Raw genomic sequence first — 22420 nt, 5'->3', positions numbered from 1 at the left:
GGGCTCATAAAATCTTCCCCAGAAAATATCTGAAGGTTTGTTTTGTCAATTTTCCCCAGAGCACAGAGTGCCTCATTTCTGATCTCTGTCCTGAACTCTTTTCAAGGTGTGTGGACGCTCCATGACTGCAGTAGCTAGTGACCTCATCATTCTAAAACCCGATGGTGAGCAATAACTTTTAGTTGGCATTCTTAACTGTGAGCTCCTTGAGACCAGAGAATGACATACCACCGTTACAACTCTAGTATCTAGCTCTGAGTCACCCCTTGGTGAGGGTTAGTTTAGGAAAAGGCATCCTTAAAGGCAAGAGGTGTGAAATGGCATGGCTTACCTCAGAAACGCAAGCAATTAGAGTCTACTGGAGCATCAAGTTTGAGAAGGAAAACTAATCCTATGAGGAAATGAAGTGAGTTCACTTTTTTTTAAAGGGTCGGGGGTCTACTTTTGGATCAGGTGCTTCACTTAAGCCAAGGAGCAAACTGAGATTTGCAGTTTCCAGGGCCGGAAATAACAGCTTGCTCTGCTCCCTCTAGCCGTGTCCCTGTGGGAGGCACTACTGATCAGAAACCTGGAGAAGTATTTGATAGACTACAGATTTAGGATTTGCTTACTGCAGGCTATGAGAAGTCCGTGAGGGGTTTTAAACTATGAAAAGTAACGAGGAGGAAGGAAGAAAAAAAAAAAAAACTAACGGGCAAGTGACGTTATAAACGTAAACTCCGAAGTCTGGATTTTCACTTCAGGGCTCTTCCCATCAAACTTACTGGCTTTGGATGGAAACTTAACAAGTTCTGCAGTGGATAGGCAGAGCAGCGACGATTCAGGAACAACGCTCCGCACAGTCTAAAGTTTGGTTATCACTGGACCAGCCTCTAAAGCTTCGGTTTCACGGAACGAGGACGCCTTTCCTTCACGGAGGGATAATTCTGTTCTTCGCATCCCCTTGGAAGCGACGAGCGTTTTCCCGGCCCTCTCTCACCGGTCGGCGCACTCTTCCTCCTCCTCCCCGTCCCGCCCCCCGCCATTGTTTCAACCCATTGCTGCCTGACGCCTGCTGGGAAGTGTAGTAGCTCTCTCTGCTGTCTGAGCCGGTTTGGCGGCCCTGATGAAGCCGGTAGCTCCGCATAACCCCTCAGCTATTCCAGAGGCAGGGGAGCCAGGGACGGCGCAGCCCCTCCTCTGAGGATCAAATCTGGGACTCACCGCTTCCGGCGCCCGAAGCGGACCGCTAAGCAGCGAGGGCTCTGGGACTCCAGTCCCCCTCAGCCGCGCGCATCGTGATGACGTCACTGCGGCCCGCGAGGCCCCTGGGATGCGCGGTAGTTCTCGAGGAGCGGGTCTCAGGTTCGGCAGCGGTGGCCGGAGGACGACACTTCCCAGGAGTCTGCGCGGCGGCGCGACGAGAGCCGCGCGAGGCGGTGATTGGCTGGTGAGCCGGCCGCACGCGGAGGAGCTCAAGAAGCCGCTCTGTTGCGACAGAGGCCGAGCGGCGAGGCCCAGTGAGTTGGGGGAAGGGGCGCTAGGAGGAGGCGGGGGCGGGGGAGGGTGCCGGCCGGTGAGGGGGTGAGGCGGAGGGGGGGACGAGAAGAGGGAGGAGGGACTGGGCTGGGATGGAGGCGACTGCAAGGGAGGAGAAGGGGCCAAGAGAGAGAAGCTGACGGGCGGAGGCTGAGGGAGGCTCGGAGGGGTGGTGGTGGGTGGCGAATGAAGAGACTCCCGGGGGTACCCACAACGGGGGGTGGGGGGGGGAGACGAGGGCGCCCCGGGGACAAGCTGGACTCGGCGGCCGGGTGGTGTGGAGGGGGAAGACGGGGAGGAGGCCTGAGGTAGACGGGAGGGAGGAAGCCCGGGAAAGTGAGGTGGCCGGCCGGAGCGTGGAGCGCCAAGTTGTGGGGAAGCTGGAGACCGGGTACCTGTGCCGAGGGGCAGAACCCGGTCCCTCAAGTGGAGGCCCTGAAAGGAGGAGCGTCTCCAGAGCGAGGCCGTGGGGATTGGTGGACAAAGCCCCGAAGGAAGAGCTGGTGAGATGGGAAGAGCGGCAGAGAAGTCGAACTGGCTGGAGACATCCTGACAAAAGTTGGAAGCGACTTTAGGCTGGGGCGGAGCTGGGTACCAGAAGCTTGCTAGGGAAATACTGAAACGGATGGAGCACAAGGCCCAGGCACTGTGCGGAAGTTTAGAATTTGGGGGTGTTTGCCTTCCTTCAGGCTTTCTGGAAGAACAGTAACGGTTTCCCTGTGGTTCATCACCATGCCCTCCGACCTGGCTAAGAAGAAGGCAGCCAAAAAGAAGGAAGCTGCCAAAGCCCGACAGCGGCCCAGAAAAGGACATGAAGAAAACGGAGATGCCATCACAGAGCCACAGGTGGCAGAGGAGAGAAATGAGGAGGCCAATGGCCGAGAGACCACAGGTGAATAGAGGGAAAGGTGGGTTCCTGGGATGGTTGCTGGGACCCAGTGGATGCCCCTGCTGGAATCTGAGTCGGGATGCTGGAGGTGCCAGAGAGTGTATCTGGTGCTACAAACTTTTCATAATGAACCAAACCAGTAGGGTTGGAGCTTGGTCAAGGAAACTGACCACAGTTCTCACATACACAGTGGCAAGCAAATATGAGAGTTGTGCTGTCTTGCTGCCCTGTCTTCTAGATTTGGTGGTCAGTTCCCTGCCCCTTTATGAATTTTCATTTCTACACATGGAGGCAGTGTGCCAGGCTGTTTGCCACTTGATACCCTTGTCCTCCTGGGGCAGTGACTGTACCAACAAGACAGAAACGTATGAATTGTTTTATGGGTTTTTCCTGGGAAAGAGATGCATTTCTGTTACAAGCGCTTCTCAAATATTAGACAAGAGATCACTGAATACTGAGGCACTATAAGCATGGGCTTTCCTCTGATAACTTGCAATCTAGATGGGGAAACAGGGAAGTGTGTGATAAAGAATATTCCAGGTTCTTGGCTGTCTATGCCAGCCTTCTTCTTGCCCCTAAAAGCTCTCTAAACAGGCCTTCTCTATTGTCTACTGTTGTCCGTTGAATAGTCACCAGGTTTCTGTCCACTTACAAATTGAGGTTCTTATACTCTAATTTTTGCACTAGCTACATTTGACATTTCTCTTAGGGCCCAGCTCAAGGTGGTAAAATCTTTCCCTGTCAAGCCTGATCTCAATAATACTGCTATTCACTATATCCTTGTACTGTCTATCCAGGGCTTCCCTGTGGCTCAGATGGTAAAGAATCTGCCTGCAATTCAGGAAACCCAGGTTCAGTCCCTGGGTCAAGAAGATCCCTTGGAGAAGGAATGGCAGCCCACTCCAGTATTCTTCCCTGGAGAATCCCATGGACAGAGGAGCCTGGTGGGCTACAGTCCATGGGGTCACAGAGTCGGACACAACTGAGCGTGTGCGTGCACACAACAAACACACTGTCTCTAGGGTTGCTTTTTCTTTGCCTGGTACCACACGGCATATGGAATCCTAGTTCCTAGATTAGGGGATTCAACCCATGCCCCCTGCAGAGGAAGTAAGGAGTCCCAACCACTGAACCTCCAGGGTAGTCGTCCCAGCATTACCTTCATTGTATCTGTCTCTCCATCTGAATTGTTTGATCTTTGAGTGAAGGGACTGTGTCTTGGGTAATACTTTTTTTGCATGATTATCCTTGCAGACAGAGATACTAGGTAAAGTTGCAAGAGGAGAGAATTATTCATGCAAGTTGCAACAGAGAGACAGGAATTCCGGAAAAAAAAAAAAAAAAAACAGGGTTTAAAATGATTGCGAAGAGAGAGTTAAATGGTAGGAATTGTCTCCAAAATAAAAATTATGAGGGAGGACTAGTGTAGTCAACTCAGGCAGTTTTCTTCCTGGTCAGGATAGTGGAGAGATGGGAAGGTAAGAATGGTGGAAGGGAACGAGTGGACTGAATTGTGATCTGTCAAGTAGGGTTCTCTCTAGGCTCTCGGGAACAGGGGTTAAGCCTCAATTCTGTAGTACTTTCTGGATGAGTTGGAAAAGTAGACAACCGAATCCCACTTTGAGACTTGTCCACAGTTCCCATTACAAACTTCTTTGACTTTCTCCCTAGAAAACCAGAATTTGTCAGGGCAAACCCAGCTGTACAACCCCTAACTCAGTCGGGAGCTTTGGGTTTCACCCTGCTTCCTCAGGGAGCTACTGTTCTAAAATATAAAATCTGGGTTTTTTCCCAGCTCTCTCTCTGAAAATATTTCTTATTGCTAGGGACCCAGGGTCGTTTCTGCTCTCATAACTAATGGATCATCTGTCCTCTCTCACAAGACTGCGTCTGCTCTCTTCTCTGAGTTTGGAATTACTTAATTCTCCAACCTGGTAGTTACCATTGCTACATGGTTTTCTTTAGGTAGTGAGATACGGAAAGATCCAGAAATATCAAAGAAAGTGACTTCTGACAAACTACTCAGCCTTTCGAATGTGAGACTCTTTAGGATGGGTACTGGAGTTCATCTGGTCCCCTTGTTTGGGAAATGAATAGAAAGGGGCTGCTTGTGAAGTCTATAGTATTCCTTTTAGTTTATTCCAGAATCCTTTCTCCATTTATTCAGTGCTGTTCACTTATCTTTTGAGCCTGTTTTCTAGGATGCTATAGGCCAAGACAGTGAGGTATAAGTCTTACTTTTAAAGCTCAGGAGATGACTTAGGCCACAGATGCTATAAAGTGGAAAAGTCAAGTCACTCACAGTTGTGTCTGACTCTTTGCAACCCCATGGACTGTAGCCTACCAGATTCCTCCATTCATGGAATTCTCCAGGCAAGAGTACTTGAGTGGGTTGCCATTTCCTTCTCCAATAAACGGGCAAAGATCAAGAGAAAAGTTGTATAGCTGTGTCTCGGTGTCTGCTGGGGGTTGGTCCCAGGATCCCTGTGGATACCAGAATCCACAGATGCTCAAGACTGTCACATAGAATGGTATATGCAGTCTTTGCATATAACCTGGCACATCTCTAAATTACTTACTGTACCTAATACAACATAAATATAGGAAATAGTTGCCGGTGTGTGGCAAATTCAAGGTTTACTACTTGGAACTTTCCGGAGTGTTTTTTTTTTTTAATCCACGTTTGGATTAAACATGATTTTGGATGCAGAACTGTGGATACAGAGGGTTGGCTGTGTAGCTTTCCTTTAGTTTTGATCTTCTTGCCTGAGCACATGGAGATATAGTCCAGAGATCGGCAAACTTTTTCTGTAAAGATCCAGATAGTGAATATTTGCAGCTCTGTGGGCCATATGGTCTCTGATGCAGCTGTTCAGCTTTGCCATTGTGGTGGAAAGCAGCCATAGACAACATGAAAATGTTGGGTATGACTGTCTCCCAGTAAAACTTTATTTACAAAAGCAGGCAGCTGGCCAAATGTGGCCAGCCTTTTTTGTAGGCCACCCCCTCCCAGGCTAATAATGTTTTTTACATTTTTTAAGTGGTTACGTTTCAAATGGTAATGGATATACCTACGTAATGGTTGTGATTTTGCTACTAGGGCTATAACCCTAAAATACTTGCCATCTGGCCCTTTAAGAAAAAGTTTACTAACTCCTAATCTAGATCATAAACTTCTCTCTACCCTGTCTTCTCAAGATCTAGAACAAGGATTGGCACAAAATGGGGCTGTGAGAAGCCTGGTGACTCAACTGTGTAGAAAGGAGACTTTTTAAATTCCTCTCCTCCATCAGAACTGCCCTGGAACCCTCTGTATTTTCTCTTACTGGTCCCTTCCAGGCAGTATAGCTTCTTGGAATTAGCACCTGGAAGCTCTCTAGGTTGTAGAGGAAGAGAACTGCACCTCTATAGCATCTACTTTCTCTGGGGGCATTGATACTAATTTGGGGGCTTCCCTATAGCTCAGTGCTAAAGAATCCGCCTGCCCATGAAAAAGACACGGGTTTAATCCCTGGGTTGGAAAGATCCCTTGGAGAAGGAAATGGCAACCACTCCAGTATTCTTGCCTGGGAAATCCCATGGACAGAGAAGCCTGGCGGACTATAGTCCATGGAGATCACAAAGAGTGAGACATGACTCAGCGACTGAACAATGACAGCTAATTCTTTAATACACACTCATGGAGGACAATTTGGAGTTCTGGCCATTGCTACCGTGCATCATATCATCTAAGAACAAGAGAAGTTAGAATTAAAAGGACAAGTTGTGAAGTAAAAAATGTCCACGAAAGCAGGATACCAGGGCCGAACTACATGTAGTGTACACCTTGTTAAAGCTGGTGAAACATCTGAGTCAGCTCAACCTGATCTTGAGCCCTGTTCCTTCAGGACACGCCTCATTCAGCCTTTGGATTTTTATGTGTTAATATGTGGTAACTTAAAGAAGGGCAAAAGCCACAAATGCACAAGCAGGGGCCTGAGCCCTCAGCCCTCACAGTAAAAGTCTGATGCCCTTCTTACTGAGCCACCCAGATGCCCCAAGACGTGACTTTTTGTGTAAGAGCTTAGCGTGTCTTACAGCCCTCTTCCCAGATTGCTTTTCTTTTCTGTCCCCAGAAGTGGATTTGCTGACCAAGGAGCTGGAGGACTTCGAAATGAAGAAAGCTGCTGCTCGAGCCGTCACTGGCGTCCTTGCCTCTCACCCCAACAGTACCGACGCCCACATCATCAACCTCTCCCTCACCTTCCATGGTCAAGAGCTGCTCAGTGATACCAAACTGGAATTAAACTCGGGCCGTCGCTATGGCCTCATCGGCTTGAATGGAATTGGTGAGGCCCTTGGAAAGCAAGGTGGGAGGTATCTCTCCTTGGCTCATCTGTTGCTCAGCAAGTGTTTCCTTAGCACCAGCTGTGTACAAAGCTGGGCATTTACAGTATGGGTGGGGGCCAGATATGCTCGCCATACAGAGTAGTCATGTGATAAGTACCACGTGAGTCGTTGCAGGCAGTAGGTGCTGGAGAAGTGGGTAGGAGTGGGTGGGAGTGGCGTGTGAAGTGTCTGTAGGCGCACAGACTTCACATAGGAGGGCTGGGACAGGACGTGGCAGAGCCGTGTCCCATGGAGGGGGCATTCATAGGCTTTGAATGAACGAAAGGAAAGAAAGGACTCAGTAAACGGGGAGGTCTTGGTTTGACTGGAAAAGATTGAAGGCGGGAGAAGGGGATGACAAAGGATGAGATGGTTGGATGGCATCACTGACGCAATGGACATGAGTTGGGTGGGATCCGGGAGTTGGTGATGGACAGGCGAGCCTGGTGTGCTGCAGTCCATGGGGTTGCAAAGAGTCGGACATGACTGAGCGACTGAACTGACTTGGTTTGACTGGAGTGGAGGGACTGATGTAGGGCAATGACAGGCAGAGCTGTGCTGAGCGTCCCCTTCTCTGCATGTTTGTTGCCTGCCCCTCTCAGGAAAGTCCATGCTGCTCTCTGCTATTGGGAAACGCGAAGTGCCCATCCCCGAGCACATTGACATCTACCATCTGACTCGGGAGATGCCCCCTAGTGACAAGACGCCCCTGCAGTGTGTGATGGAAGTGGACACGGAGCGGGCCATGCTGGAGAGGGAGGCTGAGCGGCTGGCTCACGAGGACGGTAGGGCTCCGGACCCAGGGGCGTAGGGTGGCTTCCCCCTGGGAAAGGCCCCGGGAGCCTCACTGGCCACGCACCATCCACAGCGGAATGTGAGAAGCTCTTAGAGCTCTACGAGCGACTGGAAGAGCTGGATGCCGACAAGGCAGAGATGAGAGCCTCGCGGATCTTGCACGGACTGGGTTTCACACCTGCCATGCAACGCAAGAAGCTCAAAGACTTCAGTGGGGGCTGGAGGATGCGGGTTGCCCTCGCCAGGTGCGTCTACCTGACCTCTGCCCTCCGTGGCACCCTGTCTCTTCTCAGGGTTGAGTGCTCTCTCCCACAGAACTGTTTAGAACAGGGGTCGGTGGTCAGTCCTTGCCAGATACTGACAGTGTGGAGGGGAGGGGGTGATGTATATGAGCTAAGGAGTGAGCTTCCTGACCCACGTGGTCCCTGTTGGACTTTGGCACCATGTTCAGGAATCCTAGGACCAGCTCTAGGTAAATGGGAGGATAGGTCTGTCTCTTTCCTCTTGACTCCTCTCCCCTCCCTGCTTTTTGGGCTTCAGCCTTTCCAATTCTTGTTGTAGAAAGATAAATTGTTAGGCAGCTGCTAGGATATCTGTCCTTCTTGCCCTCTCTTGACCTGACCCAGAACCAGTTTCTGTAGGCCATCATTTCTGCACTGATCCCCCAAGAAGTCCCCAGTCACATAAGTGGTTCCTTCCCCAACCCATCTCTGTGCAGAGCCTTCAGGAGGCTTGATACACTGCTTCAGCAAGGCTGGGTGAGTGTGCCCTGGAACATAAGAGCCTTGGTTTCACTTGCTGGCAAGGAGTTGTAGCCTCAGATTCACTAGGGAACTTTTACACACACGGATTTCCTCGCCTCTTCACGGCTGTGCTGGAGTCAGACGTCTGGAAACCTGGTTTCTAAAAAGCACTGCAGATGTGACCGCAGGGGTGGGACCAGCGCTGTCCCCTTGTTCCTCCTGTCTTGAGATGCCATCTAAGAAAAGAACATTCTTGGGCCTCTTTGTGAGAGTCTAACAAACCCACCAGTTAGGTTTCACCTGAAAGCTTTTTAGCAGTGTACTTTTTCTGTATCCTTTTGTGTATCCCGATGGTCACCAAACTCAATGTAAGAGACTTGTAGATTCATAACGAACTTTTACAGCCTTATGTCTGAGCTATATCTTCCGTCTGCTTCTTAGTTCTGTTTTCTGCTCTTTAACCCCCGCCCTTCATCTCTGGTTTCTCTCCTACTTCTTACCTTTTGCCTGAGGTGTAGACACTAGAGTTGATTTCAGGACTCAGTTCAGGCCTGACCAGAGCAGCAGGTAGCAGGCAGGCCGTCCCCTCCTGTGTAGCACGTGTTAGACTGAAGTGGTTCTGTCTTCTTTCCTGTCTTCAGAGCCCTCTTCATTAGACCCTTCATGCTGCTCCTGGACGAGCCCACCAACCACCTGGACCTCGATGCTTGTGTGTGGTTGGAAGAAGAACTAAAGACGTAAGAGGCGGGGCTGGGGGGAAGGGGCAGGTCCTCAGGGAGGGGCTGAGCAGAGTCCAGGGGAGATGACACCTAGGACCCACAGTGATAATAGAGCAGTGAGCAATGGAGCAAAGTGAGGCTAGAGGGAAGACCAGACTGAAAAGGTGATGACCACTTTGTTCTTGTTTAGTCGCTCAGTCGTGTCCAACTCGTTATGACTCCATGGACTCTAGCCCTCCAGGCTCGTCTGTCCGTGGGATTCTCTAAGCAGGAATACTGGAGTGGGTTGCCATCTTTCTCTCCAGAGGATCTTGCCCACCCAGGGATCAAATCCATGTCTCTTGCATTGCAGGCTAGTTCTATACCGCTCAGCCACCGGCAAAGCCCAGTAACCACCGTTAGGGCAGGCCATTTTGTTAGCTTTTGTTTAATCTGAAATATATGAATTTCTTTGTTGTATTTTTTTGTTTTTTTTTTTTCCCTATTATTTAAAATATAACATCTTTATTAAAGATAATATTTTTTCTTAATTGTATTTGTATCATATTAAACAGGGATCCTTATATAAGATCATGATGCAGTGACAGAGAAAAATAGCCCATATGGCCGTGGTCCTTTGCTTGAGAGCCAGATAACCTGGAAAGTTGCCAGGTAACCTGGAAAGTTGCCTTCTAGAAGAAGGCTTTCCATGGTCTCTGCAGTGACCTGGTACCTTCTTTATAAAAAGGAGTGGTTTAGTCGCTAAGTCATGTCTGACTCTTGTGACCCCGTGGACTGTAGCCTGCCAGGTTTCTCTGCCCACGGGATTCTCCAGCCAAGAATACTGGAGCGAGTTACTGTTTCCTTCTCCAAGGCATCTTCCCAACCTAGGAATCGAACCTGGGTCTCCTGCATCGCAGGCAGATTCTTTACCAACTGAGCTATGAAGGAAGTAATATGAAAAGGAGAGCCTGGTGATTTTTACTATACCCATTCCAGTTCTTCACACTGGCTTTAAAGTTTATGGGTGCTTGTGCACACTTTTGATTTTATCATCACTATTACTGCCATCTCCATTCCATTCTTGGAAAGTTAGAACAAAAGTTTGAGGAATTTCGACTGCCTCACCACACTTTGAAAAATGTCTAGTGTCCTTACACATAGATTGAGCACTGGCAGCTTAAGTGCAGAGAGCTGGGAATTTGCCAGGAAATTTAAAGGACGCTCAGGCATAACGGTGGGAAAGGATGAAGGTTTTCTGGGCCCGACGTTCAGTTCCCCTGTTGTGAACTGTCTACCGTGTTGAGCTCCTCCCTGATTGGTTCTCTGGCTTTGCAGTTTTAAGCGCATCTTGGTCCTCGTCTCCCATTCCCAGGATTTCCTGAATGGTGTCTGTACCAACATCATTCACATGCACAACAAGAAGCTGAAGTATTATACGGTGAGTGGGCTCCAGCTTCTCCACAGTACCCTCTGTGCTTACCGATTCCATGAAGTTCTCCTTTAAAAAAAAACTGACTTAGCAGCCCTTTTCTACCTCTTGCTATAAAGAGATGTAGACAGGGAGTTCTGCAGCCTGTTTTATTTTAGTCCCAAAGTAATTGCTTTCAGGCCATAGGCCACGGATTGGCAGCCTGTGCACGGGGTGTATGTTTGCCTTATGCAGAGAGGCTGCCTCTTCACGGTGCCCAGGCAGGCCTTGCTGCCCTCTGCCTTCTTGAGTAGCTGCTTATGAAAAATAGAATTCCTCTTTATTCATAGTAGTACTCACCAGAGGAGTATTAATAGTTCTTACATAGTTTTTCAGAAATTTCACATGTACTTGCAAGCATTTGTAAAAAATTTTATGTACGCATACCACGATTCTGTCGGTTGAGTTTAAATTTTAATATGTCTTGCAAGCTTTCCATATGAGTATATTTAAATTGTCCCCCCCTTTTTTTTTTCCAGTGACTACATGGTATTCCATTTAGTGGCTGTCCTGTAACTTACTTGTCAGACTCTTTGATGGGTATTTAGCTTGAGTCTGGGTGTTTGCAGACAGACACCACGGTTGTCCACAGTGCAGGGTTTGCCAGGTCCTAAATCTTACTGGTCTGGTGTCTTCCCACCTGGAGGCAGTTCTTGTGGCCCGCCTGGGGCTTCAGCCTCTCCATGTGGGGAGGGGATGCACATGCCCTTGGAAGGCTGTGAGCCTCTTGATGATCAGTACAACAGTGGTTTTCAAGGCTCCTGCCTGGGCTGTGGGTGTCTTTATGGCTAACCCAAGGATTTAGTCTGAAGCCCTGCTTTAGGAAGGAGAGGCACACAGTTTGAAAAGACCTCAGCTTCTAGATTCAGATATGCTGGTGTTTTATTTTTAACATTTATTTATTTGACTGTGTTGGGTCTTAGTTGCAGCATGTGGGATCTAGTTCCCTAATGATGGATTGAACCCAGGCCACCTGCATTAGGAGCTCAGAGTCTTTAACTGCTGGACCAGCGGGGAAGTCCCAGAATATGTTTCTTTAATGCACTTCCTCTTCCCCCGCTGCACCACCTCATAGCCAGGGCCAAGTCAGGTGCCATCTTGAACACCCCCTGAGTGAGGACCCAGGGCCGAGGCTAACGCTGCCCATCTCACCTGGTGCGTATTCCTGCAGGGTAATTACGATCAGTATGTGAAGACACGGCTGGAGCTGGAAGAGAACCAGATGAAGAGGTTTCACTGGGAGCAGGATCAGATCGCACACATGAAGGTAGGGCCATGATCTCCTCCGAGAGAGCTGACGGAAGGTGTCTTGGGAGGTGAGGGAGCTAGAGAAGTCCTTTACCCTCTTTTCAGATGAATCGTGGGGTACCTGCCCACACACAAACCCCCTCTCTGCACTCTTTCAGAACTACATTGCTAGGTTTGGTCATGGCAGTGCCAAGCTGGCCCGGCAGGCCCAGAGCAAGGAGAAGACGCTACAGAAAATGATGGCATCAGGACTGACAGAGAGGGTTGTAAGCGACAAGGTAGGGTCTAGTTGGGTGGAATTATGTGGCCTAAGGTGAGGTGGATAAGGAAGGACCTGACTTCATAAACACCTCTTTATCCTCTTCCTAGACGCTGTCATTTTATTTCCCACCATGTGGCAAGATCCCTCCACCTGTTATTATGGTGCAGAATGTCAGCTTCAAGTATACAAAAGATGGGGTGAGTACTTGGGTGTGGTTGGGAGGCTGGGGTACATTGTACAAGGTGTCAGCTGGCGAGAAGAGTGTCCTGTTTGCTGACCACATCTGCTAACCCTTGTGGTGCTGGGGAGTTTTCCGGCCTGGCAGCCTGGGTTGCCTCACTGAGAGCCTTAGAGGAGTGGGGGTCCCCTCCAAGTACTTGACATTGCTCAGCCACCTTGGTGGGTCAGGGCAATGGGTAGGGGGCTGCCATTGGGAGCCTCCTTCCTCCTCATTCCCACCGCCTTCAGTGGTGACTGGGGGCTCAGCGCAATTGCTCTGCCAGTTGGATTGATCACCCTACCCCTGGGTCTGTTTCTCTCCCCGGCCCACCTCAGCCTTGCATCTACAACAATCTAGAGTTCGGCATCGATCTCGACACCCGAGTGGCTCTGGTGGGGCCCAATGGAGCAGGGAAGTCAACTCTTCTGAAGCTGCTAACTGGAGAGGTATGGTGCCAACTGGGGGCATGGGACTCCAGCATTAGATGCCAGTGTGTCAGGGTTGGGGGGCAGCATGCAAGGGCCACTGGTCTGGGAGGGGGCCTGTGTGCTGTCATGATGAGTGAGCCGTCCTCTGGGGAGCGGGTCATCCCTGGCCAGTGTGATGTTTGGGGCATTTTCTTAGAGAAAACTGGGAGAAGGAGTGTGTGTGAGAGAGAGCCTGTGAGAGGCAACCCAGGCCTGTTCTCACCATCTTCCCGTGTCTTCATTCAGAGCATTTAGATCACAGGAGCGGCTGTGCATTTAGAAACGTTTTTATTGTAGAAAACATATGTTGGACCCCTGCGAGTCCTCTGTCATAGTTCAGTGCATGGGAGAGTAGTCCTTTAATAAGTACCCAGTGGATCGTGTGGTGTGTGTGTCTGCCTCCCCGAGAACATCTGTCTCGGTGTATTTTCTCCGAGTGGCCAGCAGAACAGTTTGTGAGGTGGTGGTACGGGTTCTGTTTTGGAAGTTGTAGGAGTCTTGCTCGGTTTGAATGTATGTTTGCTTCCTGTCTCTGCTTCTGACCAGGTTTCCTTGTCTGTGTGCTTATCTTTCCACTGTCTGCTCTTTTTTTTTTATCTTCCTATAGCTACTGCCCACAGACGGAATGATCCGAAAACACTCTCATGTCAAGATAGGGCGTTACCATCAGGTATAGTCCTGGCGGGGAGCGGGGAGTTCCCCAGGGTGTGAGAGCAGGGCTGCGTGTGCCCAGGTCAGCTCCTGGGTGCTTCTGCAGTCTTGAATAGCTGCCCAGGGAGAGGTAGAGAGACGGTACGTGGCAGGTACCCCAGCAGGCTGCCTTTGAAAAACGCCAGGCACACCTGGGTGGGTTCTTTTTTTCTCCCCCTGTAGCATTTACAAGAGCAGCTAGACTTAGACCTCTCGCCTTTGGAGTACATGATGAAATGCTACCCCGAGATCAAGGAGAAGGAGGAAATGCGGAAGATCATCGGGCGATACGGTCTCACTGGGAAACAGCAGGTCAGCGGGTTGGGTGGGAGGACCCCAGGCAACTGGGAGACGTGGGCTGGGCGTCTGTTTTTCCCTCTGCTCTAGGTGGTTACAGATTGGAGCTCTGAAGTCTCAAGGGAGGGTGGGGGGTGGTGTGCTGGTCTCTGAGATGCCCTTGCCCCAAGACTAGCAGGATGGGCCATGGTGTTAAAAGCAAGGGAAATTGAGACCTAGGACACAGGGTCCTCTGACCCAGACACAGATCCCCTGACGGCTGCACTGCGTGAAGACTCTGTGCCGAGGCAGGGCTTCAGACTTCCAGGTGTGTCCCCTAGGCCCTTGAGGGACTGCCAGGGTGCCACTGTCTTACTGTGTGATCTTGGGTCTTCCTGTGCCCCGCTCTCTGTGTGATAACAGAGAAGCTATGGGGAGAGGTGAGTCTTGACGCGTGGTGAGGGCAACTCCAGACCTCGTAAATGACATGGTTCCACGCAGGTGAGCCCAATCCGGAACCTGTCTGATGGGCAGAAGTGCCGAGTGTGTCTGGCCTGGCTGGCCTGGCAGAACCCCCACATGCTCTTCCTGGACGAGCCCACCAACCACCTGGACATCGAGACCATCGACGCTCTGGCAGATGCCATCAACGACTTTGAGGGCGGTCTGATGCTGGTCAGCCATGACTTCAGGCTCATCCAGCAGGTGAGACTCCCAGCCAGGACGCGGTTGGGGGTAGCACCCCCCCATGGCACGTGGGGGACACTGAATCCATGTTACCATGTTTGGGAAAAGGGCGCAGGACGTAGGGTGGAGAGGACCAGATCTTACTGTTCTCTGAGAAACTTAGAAAGCCTTCGCAGAAATACTTTAATTCTTCATTAGCTGTTTGGGGCCGTTAGCCTACTTGCCATCGTTGGCCAAAATCAGGGAGAGAACTGACTAGCGAACAGGGTGCTTTTGCTATTGTTTCCAGGATTCTTCAGCCTGGAAATAGTATTGTACTAAGGAGACTCTGGATTAGACAGAGGGCTCCTGCTTGTCACTGGGGAGAAAGCTGCTGGTCATTTCTCTGAAGCTGTGAGGAAGACGGGGTGGAACGCAGGGAGCCGAGAGTGAAGCCCTGAACAGGTCTGGGTCCTGCTGGGGAACTGGCAGTTGAGGTGACTGGCAGGTTCCAGCTTGGAAGGCCCCACCCCCTGTTGGGTACGGTGTCTAGATTAGACCATCCTCAGGAACGCTGAGGGGGTGAAACGGAGCTGGATGTGGGCCAGTGGGAGCTTACAGGGTTTTTTTCTCGGATTCCGCCAGGAACAAGTCTCTTGGGCTGGGGTGGGAAGGGCGCTGGCCAGGGTGACTAAGTCTGGGGTTTGCTCTCCAGGTTGCACAGGAAATCTGGGTCTGTGAGAAGCAGACAATCACCAAGTGGCCTGGAGACATCCTCGCCTACAAGGAGCACCTCAAGTCCAAGCTGGTGGGCGAGGAGCCCCAGCCCACCAGGCGGACCCACAACGTGTGAGCCCTTGCCGGCCGGGCTGGCTGGGCCGGGCCCCCGGGGCCACATCCTGCATTGCTGCAATACTGCTCCCCAGCCCCTTGCCCCCACCTGCCTTAGCTGCACTCTGTGATCCTATCTACAGCTGGACAGGACCTGTCCGTCTCCTGTCTTTCCAGCTACTGTGTCCATGTCTGGACTCGGCTGGCTGTTGCCGCCAGCTCCTCGCTGGTTCTGACCCGATAGTGATGCAGCCAGAGGCCTCCGAGGGTCAGCCCGCGGGCCCGTGCCCCAGGTTGGCCTGTGAAAAAGCTTAGGATCCTCGTTCTCTGGGTTTTGGTGATGTTGGAGGAATACCCCCCCAGCCCACCACCCCCGTTCCTTTCTGCTTCTGGTTTGGAGCTCTGGACCAGGGCCTTAATCCTGGTCGGTTTTTAAATAATTATTTAACGATGTAACTTTTAGACCTGCGTGACATCTACAAAGCGTCCAATAAAGAAAGAAGAAGCCATGGTCCCTGCCTTCCTCCTTGGGCCTCTGGGTCCTCTCCTGCCCCTCCCTGCGGTGCCACCATTCACCTGCCCTCAGCATGGGCTGGATGCAAACTGAGGACTGTCTGTGGGTGCTTGAAGAACTCTCTTCCCTTCTGATTTGAACTCATGCCTTTACTTAGGCCAGTGGTTCACAAACATTAACATGCGTCAGAATCAGCTGAAGGCTCATTGGATCACAGACTGCTGGGTCTCGCCTCGGAGTTTCTGGTTCAGTAGGTCTAGTGAGACCAGGAATTGACATTGCTGAGGGTTGCCCAGTGCTGCTGCTGCTGTATTCCTGGTGGAATACAAGAAGTTCTGTGATGTTAGCCTGTCCACGGCCTTAATTTTCATTAGCACTGCATCCACTTTATCAATACTCCATGCCAGGGCTTTGCTTAGCCTGTCTGAACTTTAATAGCCCATCCAGCCTTTGTGCCACCAGGCTTCCTGCCTGCCTTCACCTCTGAAGTCTCAGCAACCATCCTTGTTTCCCCCAGTGGGGAAACATACACAGCCATGGTTTCTAAGACAGTAAAACACAAAAAAAAGTCCCCGATGGTGTCTAAACCCCCGAAGAGCTCGTGGTCCAATGGGAAAGCCAATAAGACGGAAAGGGCATTCATCAGTGCCCTTTAACTTGTAACTTAGATGGTAGGCTACACAGGAGACCTTAAAAGGGAGGGAAGTTTCTCGTGAGTAACTGCCCAGAAAGCTGGGATCGGTGCTCTAACTTGAAAGGTGAGTAGGGTCTTCTCAGATGGCCGTGGAGTCCCAGAGCTGCCCTGGGCAGAGGGGACAGGGTATCAGGTGAGTGCCTACAGCTGAGTCCTAGATTCCAAGGCTGGAGTGAGGGACTCCACTCTGACTCCGCCCTCTGACCCCCAGGGGCCTGGCCTGTTGCTTTGTGCCTCAAGGCGGGGGCCCAGAGAAAAATGGCTCATCAGTCTGTCCTGAGTGTCCAGAGGTTTGGTTAGGAGGATAATGGGAACAGAGGTGGAGAGCTGCTACTTTGGCCAAGGGAGGGCCTGGTTGAAGAACTCCCGCTGAAGTCTGTTGGGGTCTCCAGGACAGGGGGAAGGGGTCTCCAGGCCTGAAGGAAGGGACGCAGTAGGCTGGTCAGCTTGTCCAGAAAAAACGCTAGCCTCAACATTTTTAAAAATGTTTTAAAAATCCCATGAAATACACATTACTACAAGTGCCTAAAATCAGTGCCCTATTTTGGATCGAGAGGCTCCCTCCTCCAACCCCCGGCGCACAGCCACAGCTGAATGGTGGGAACTGGGGGTGTGGGGGCTTGGTGAGGTGGAGGGTGCTCAGGCGCCTATGGCAGGTGATGCTCATTTGGCTTCTCCCCACCTCTTTATTGGGAAAACCCTCTTCTCCCCACAGCCTGGGCTTATCCCGTTGCTCTCGATTTCCTTAACCACAGCATTCAAGGACCTGAAATAGTCACACTAGGTGCAAAGTGAGACCACCACCTCTGCAGAATAGCACTTTTTTCCCCTTCCCTTCACAGCTTACTTCCACAGGGGCCCCATGTTCACAGAGAGCACCCCGTGTTTCTCACTCCAGCTTCTTCCAGTCCACCTTCACCAAAACCCTCCCTGTCAGGCCCTGCCAGCTGTGGTTCCTGCCGCCTTCACCTGTCTGGGCTCAGGTTCCGCTCCATCTTCTGCCTTCCCGAAACCACACCCACTGATTTCTTTCTCCCTTTCCTCCCAACTAAAATCTCTCTCCCCAGTTAAATTGTACCCATCCTACCAGGGGCTTCCCAGGTGGCACAGTGGTAAAGAATCAGCCTGCCAATGCAGGAGACGCAAGAGATCCTGGTTTGAATCCTGAGTGGGGAAGATCCCCTGGAGAAGGAAATGGGAACCTGATCCAGTATTTTTGCCTGGAAAATGCAAGATCCATGGGGTCGCAAAGAGTCGGGCACAAGTGTGCACGCATGCATGTCCTACCAGACCAGCTTCAAATCTCCATTTATTTCCTGAAGCCAGAGGTTTCTTCTTTTTTTAAATCAATTGTCTATTTCTATAAGCCTATCTTAATATATATATATATATAGAGAGAGAGAGAAGTAAGTCAGAAAGAGAAAAACATATTTTAATGCATGTATATGGAATCTAGAAAAATGGTATAGATGAACCTAGTTCCAGGCAGGAACAGAGAAAAAGGGTAGAGGAGGTTCATGGAGACCTGGGGGGAAGGGGAGAACGGGCGAATTGGGAGAGTCGTGCTGACATATATACATGACCATGTGTGAAGCAGGTAGCTGCCAAATATCACAGGGAGCTCAGCTTGGTGCTCTGTGATGACCTCACTACGTTTTTTTCCGAACTCAGTTTCACAAACTTTACCCTTTCACCCTTCTTTGATGGTTTCCAGCGAACCAGTCATCTCTCCAGCTAAATTGTAGGCCCTCGGAGAAGGGGAGGGGGCCTTCCCTGGTGGCTCTGATGGTAAAGAATCTGCCTGCAATGCAGAAGACCCTTCCTCTAGGTCAGGAAGATGCCCTGGAGAAGGGCAACCCACTCCAGTGTTCTTGCCTGGAGAATCCCATGGACAGAGGAGCTTAGCGGGCTCCCGTCCGTGGGGTCACAAAGTGAATGAATGAGTAACGCTAGTGAGACTGAGGAGCGCTAGCGCTTGGTGGGCGGTGCTGGGGGCTGTGCTCCGCTTGACGCTCTCCAGCACTCAGCCATCCATGCGAGCACACGGGTGCCGAGTGAGTGCACAGCCTGAACTCTAACGTGTGTGCTGCAAGCATTTTGGGAGACGGAAGGGTGGGGAAGGGGGCCGGTGGAGGCTTATTCAGAGATGGAATCCTCGGGGCGGTGGAGAGGAAGAAGCCATTAGGCTCTTTCAGGATTAACGGAGAGCACGTTCTGAACAGGGTTGGGCCCGGCCCCGCCCCTGCGCCCAGGTGCTGGCCCCGAGCCCCTCCAGGTGGACGAGCAGCTGAACTCTTAAAAGTTCGCCCAAGACGTGGGAAGAGGCCGCCGGGAGGACCAGGAGGATGAGCGCCGAGCACGGACAGCTGCAGCAGTCTGGGGGCCGGCGGGGCCGGAGTCCTGGGGACAAGAAGTCCAGAAGGCGCAGCCGGCGCAAAGAAACCTACTCCATGTACATCTACAAGGTGCTCAAGCAGGTGAGCGTGGGGGGCCACCATGGGCGTGGGGCGGGGGCTGGCAAAAGCCTGGAAAGGGCCTGGATGGAGTTCACTCCCTGCACAAAGGCCCCTGTGCCCCTCTTGTGGGGTCACTCTTCATTTCAGAGGCCCCGGGGGGCCGCTCCGTGTCTGTCCTGAGCCTGTGACGGGCAGGAGGCGATTCAAACATGCTCCCACCCTGGTCCAGAGGCTACAGGGCTCTGGGACAGATGAAACAGTCATGTGGGACCTTAGGTGGGACAGTTTAAGTAAAGGAAGACCACCAGAAAGCGCAGGGCTGACGGTGATCAGGTGTCAAACGTGCTGGTCCAAACAAGAGGGACTAGTTAGCTGTGGCCGAAGCGAGGAGTAGTTCCGATGAACTGCGGTCTCGGGGGAGTCCCCTAGGTGGGCGGCGCTCCGTCTTTGAGGGGCTGAGGGGTTGGTCTACCTTATAGATAAGGAACCTAAGGTACTAAGGGCTCAGCAAGGTGACTGGGTCACATGACCTGGCAACAGTGGAGGTTACCTCAGACCCCCATCCCCGGCCGGCCCTGACTCTGGGTAAGCCCCAACCATAACCCACACTCAGACTCCCAGCGCACCTGTGAGGACCATCTACTCCTGGGACTCACGCAGTGCCACCAAAGGGCACACAACCGCTGTGTCTGAAGGATCCCAGGCCACCTGGCCTCAAATGCTCTGCCCCGCTCAGCAGAGCTGGGCCTGGCAGTGAGCTGCCTGCCCTGGGTTTCCCCTCACCTGCCTGAGTCTCACCGCTTGTGAGACCAGACCCCAGACATGAACCTTGTCTCCGGTCTGAAATCCCATAAGCAATTTGAGTGACTAGACGGCCGGGGTCTCTAGGAGCGCTCTCACGGGGTGGGCCCGGCACCCACGTGGACGGGCCAAAGGGCAGCAGCAGAGAAGACTCCGGGGTCCTGATGAAAGTTGGGTGGGAGCTGGTGTTAGTGAGCCCCCTGCAGCTTAGCCTAGCTTTTTGGCTCCAAAGTTGTGAAGGGAGCGTTGCGGCAGGACTGGGCTCCCCGAAGAGAGCTGCTGAACGGGTCCCCCAGGTCGAGGGGGGGCACTGCCCCAGCCACCTCGAGGGAAGAAGATGTGATGACCACGGTCCGGCTCAGGCTTCCCGCTGTCAGATCCGTGGCCCCCAGAGGCTGTGTGGAGAGGGAGCGGTCAGGCCAGGAGCCAGGGTGTTCGTTCACCTCCATCACTGGCCTGATGTGTTTGTCAGCAGTCACTTCCCTCCCACTTCACAGAGAAATGGTGGCTCAGATGGTAAAGTGTCTGCCTACAGCACGGAAGACCCTGGGTCAGGAAGATCCCCTGGAGAAGGAAATGGCACCCCACTCCAGTACTCTTGCCTGGAAAATCCTATGGACGGAGGAGCCTGGTAGACTACAGTCCATGGGGTCACAAAGAGTTGGACATGACTAAACAACTTCACTTTACTTTTACTTTTTGCAGAGAAATGGTGTCTGCCTGCTCACGTGTTAGGATTGTTATAAGGTCCCTCCCGTTTGTTTTACTAGAGATCACCTAGTTCAAAAGCTGGTGTGACAGAAGAGGAAACAGGCTCAGAGGAAAGTGCCTTGTGTAAGGTCCCACAGGGACTCACAGGACAGCCCCAGATCCCAGTCTCCTCACTCCAGTCTGGTGTGGAGAGTATGTCCTAGGTGTGCCCTTTCTGGAAAATAATCTGGTTAACGATCTACCAAGTTATGTGCACCAGCCCTCTAGGAACTTCTAGGAATAACCAGCTTACTCGCACAAGTGTTAAGTGTTAAAGACATGTATTTATTAGAACACGATGTAATAGCAAAAAGTAAAGCACACCCCCTAAATGTCCATGAAGAGAGGGATGGTGATATAAACTATGAGGCATCCATGGTACAAAATGCTGTGCAAACCATTAAATGGAAAAAGAAGGGGAAAAAAGAGGCAGCATTCCTTATCTGTTGCAGTTGGGAGAAACTTTTTTTTTAACTTGGTTATAGTAGTAACCTGTCTGGCCTCTGGAAAGAGGGTGATGAGGCAGCCTTGTGGTCCCCAACTTGGGGGTGGGGCTTGTGGCATCAGGCAGAGCCCCCCTGTTAACAGATTGCTCCTGCTGCTTCCCCAGGTGCACCCCGACATCGGCATCTCCTCCAAGGCCATGAGCATCATGAACTCGTTCGTGAATGATCTGTTTGAGCGGCTGGCCGGCGAGGCCGCCCGGCTGGCCCAGTACTCAGGCCGAACCACACTGACGTCCCGGGAGGTCCAGACAGCCGTGCGTCTGCTACTGCCTGGGGAGCTGGCCAAGCACGCTGTGTCCGAGGGCACCAAGGCCGTGACCAAGTACACCAGCTCCAAGTGACCCGGGGCCCAACCTTAATAAAGGCTGCACTGCTCTCCTGCGTTGTGCTGATTTCAAAAAGGGATGTGTGGAGGTGAGGTGTGGTGTGTGGCAGGATGTCACTACTTGTCACGCCTCCAAGATGGAAGAACACTTATGCATACCTCATTAACACCTGCGTTCTGGGTGGGGCCCACAAGTGACATGTGACTCTTTGTAAACGTACAGCAGTCTTTTAGGTGAGATGAGGGACCACCTGGTCTGGGTTAGAATCCTGAGTCTGCCGCTGGCTGTGTCCATCACGCCCTCTCTGGGCCTGAAATTGCACGTGCATCCCTCCTTCAGTATGGGGTTCTGTGAGGCCATGTCTAGAAGACTATTATTTTTGTCCTGTGCTGGGCACAGGGGCTACACAGATCTACAAGATACAAAAACAAAAGGCCCAAACCAGCTTCAAAGTAACCTACTGGGATCTTGAAGATATTTTTATTTTCCCCTAAGATTTTCTTCCCCTTAATTTCAGAACAAATTGGTGAGAATGTTTTTGAGACTCCTAACTTTTCTTCCCCCATTTTATTTTGGGGGGGAAAAAAAAAAAAGCAAAAATAGTACCATAACCACTTGTACAACATGCGCCTAGATTCACTACATAACACATGACCACATTCTCCTTTTGTCTCTAACTCAGCCTCCACGGCGGTGGAGTGAAGGGCTGGCTGGGATTGAGCGAACATTCCAAAATCCTTTATGTTCCATTTGTAACTTCAAGTTCATATATTGAAAAGGCTCGCTGTAACGATGGCTGAACTGTTGTTTCCTCCGCTGTCAAGCCTACGGTGGAAATGCCACGTGGTGAGAACTAATTATCCAAGCTTTTGTCCCAGGGCAGGACAAAGACTGGCTCAGGAGACCTGGCCCGGAAGCTCAGCTCCTCCCCACTCCCGCTGTGTTTACACTCCTTGCTACTCTAGGCGTGATTCACAGGCCAGCAGCTTCTGTAACACCCTGGGAATGCAGGTTAGGAATGCAGAATCCTGGGCTCTAGCTCAGCATGCTGAATGGGAATCTGCATTTCGGCAAGGTCCTCGGAAGCTCTGGGGACGCATGGATTCCTCTCCCGATCCTCTGCCTGTCTCTCTCCTCCCCTGTCCTTTGCCCCTTGCCTTATGTATTTATTCAGACGTTCCCCACTTGACACTGAGTCAAAAGCTCACCCTAGCAGACCCAAGCCAGGCTG

General features: G+C 51.5%; 2 protein-coding genes across 3 annotated transcripts; both read left to right on the top strand.

Moving 5' to 3' along the window:
- The first annotated feature begins 1401 nt into the window (after positions 1 to 1401).
- On the top strand, positions 1402 to 15649 carry ABCF2 (ATP binding cassette subfamily F member 2). 2 transcript variants are annotated; one of them, XM_052638453.1, is made up of 15 exons: positions 1402 to 1499; positions 2208 to 2410; positions 6523 to 6735; positions 7378 to 7560; positions 7644 to 7815; positions 8955 to 9050; positions 10350 to 10452; positions 11654 to 11749; positions 11889 to 12008; positions 12100 to 12189; positions 12548 to 12658; positions 13287 to 13349; positions 13553 to 13681; positions 14147 to 14350; positions 15027 to 15649. In XM_052638453.1, exons 2-15 carry the CDS (start codon positions 2251 to 2253, stop codon positions 15162 to 15164), a joined length of 1878 nt encoding a protein of 625 aa, XP_052494413.1. In that variant the 5' UTR covers positions 1402 to 1499; positions 2208 to 2250; the 3' UTR covers positions 15165 to 15649. The 2 variants fall into 2 exon arrangements, with proteins under 2 accessions (XP_052494413.1, XP_052494412.1); XM_052638452.1 differs by lacking the exon at positions 1402 to 1499 and adding an exon at positions 1881 to 2021.
- Positions 15650 to 18695: 3046 nt separating this feature from the next.
- Positions 18696 to 21204, top strand: LOC128046885 (histone H2B type 2-K1). Its single transcript, XM_052639073.1, has 2 exons — positions 18696 to 18827; positions 20968 to 21204. The coding sequence occupies exons 1-2, from the start codon at positions 18696 to 18698 to the stop codon at positions 21202 to 21204; spliced, it is 369 nt and encodes a 122-aa protein (XP_052495033.1).
- Positions 21205 to 22420: the final 1216 nt, after the last annotated feature.

Source organism: Budorcas taxicolor, chromosome 4 (assembly GCF_023091745.1).
Source record: "Budorcas taxicolor isolate Tak-1 chromosome 4, Takin1.1, whole genome shotgun sequence".
Lineage (NCBI taxonomy): Eukaryota > Metazoa > Chordata > Mammalia > Artiodactyla > Bovidae > Budorcas > Budorcas taxicolor.
Note: the sequence above shows the minus strand (reverse complement) of the source record. Positions and strands in the feature narration are given on the sequence as shown.

What these genes read in the sequence shown, in the direction of transcription:
- ABCF2 (XM_052638453.1), top strand. Translation starts at nt 2,251, where the DNA reads ATGCCCTCCGACCTGGCTAAGAAGAAGGCAGCCAAAAAGAAGGAAGCT. An exon ending in CATCGGCTTGAATGGAATTG is followed by an intron (nt 6,736 to 7,377) that starts GTGAGGCCCTTG and finishes TGCCCCTCTCAG; the next exon opens with GAAAGTCCATGCTGCTCTCT. An exon ending in ATCAGATCGCACACATGAAG is followed by an intron (nt 11,750 to 11,888) that starts GTAGGGCCATGA and finishes GCACTCTTTCAG; the next exon opens with AACTACATTGCTAGGTTTGG.
- LOC128046885 (XM_052639073.1), top strand. Translation starts at nt 18,696, where the DNA reads ATGAGCGCCGAGCACGGACAGCTGCAGCAGTCTGGGGGCCGGCGGGGC. An exon ending in TCTACAAGGTGCTCAAGCAG is followed by an intron (nt 18,828 to 20,967) that starts GTGAGCGTGGGG and finishes CTGCTTCCCCAG; the next exon opens with GTGCACCCCGACATCGGCAT.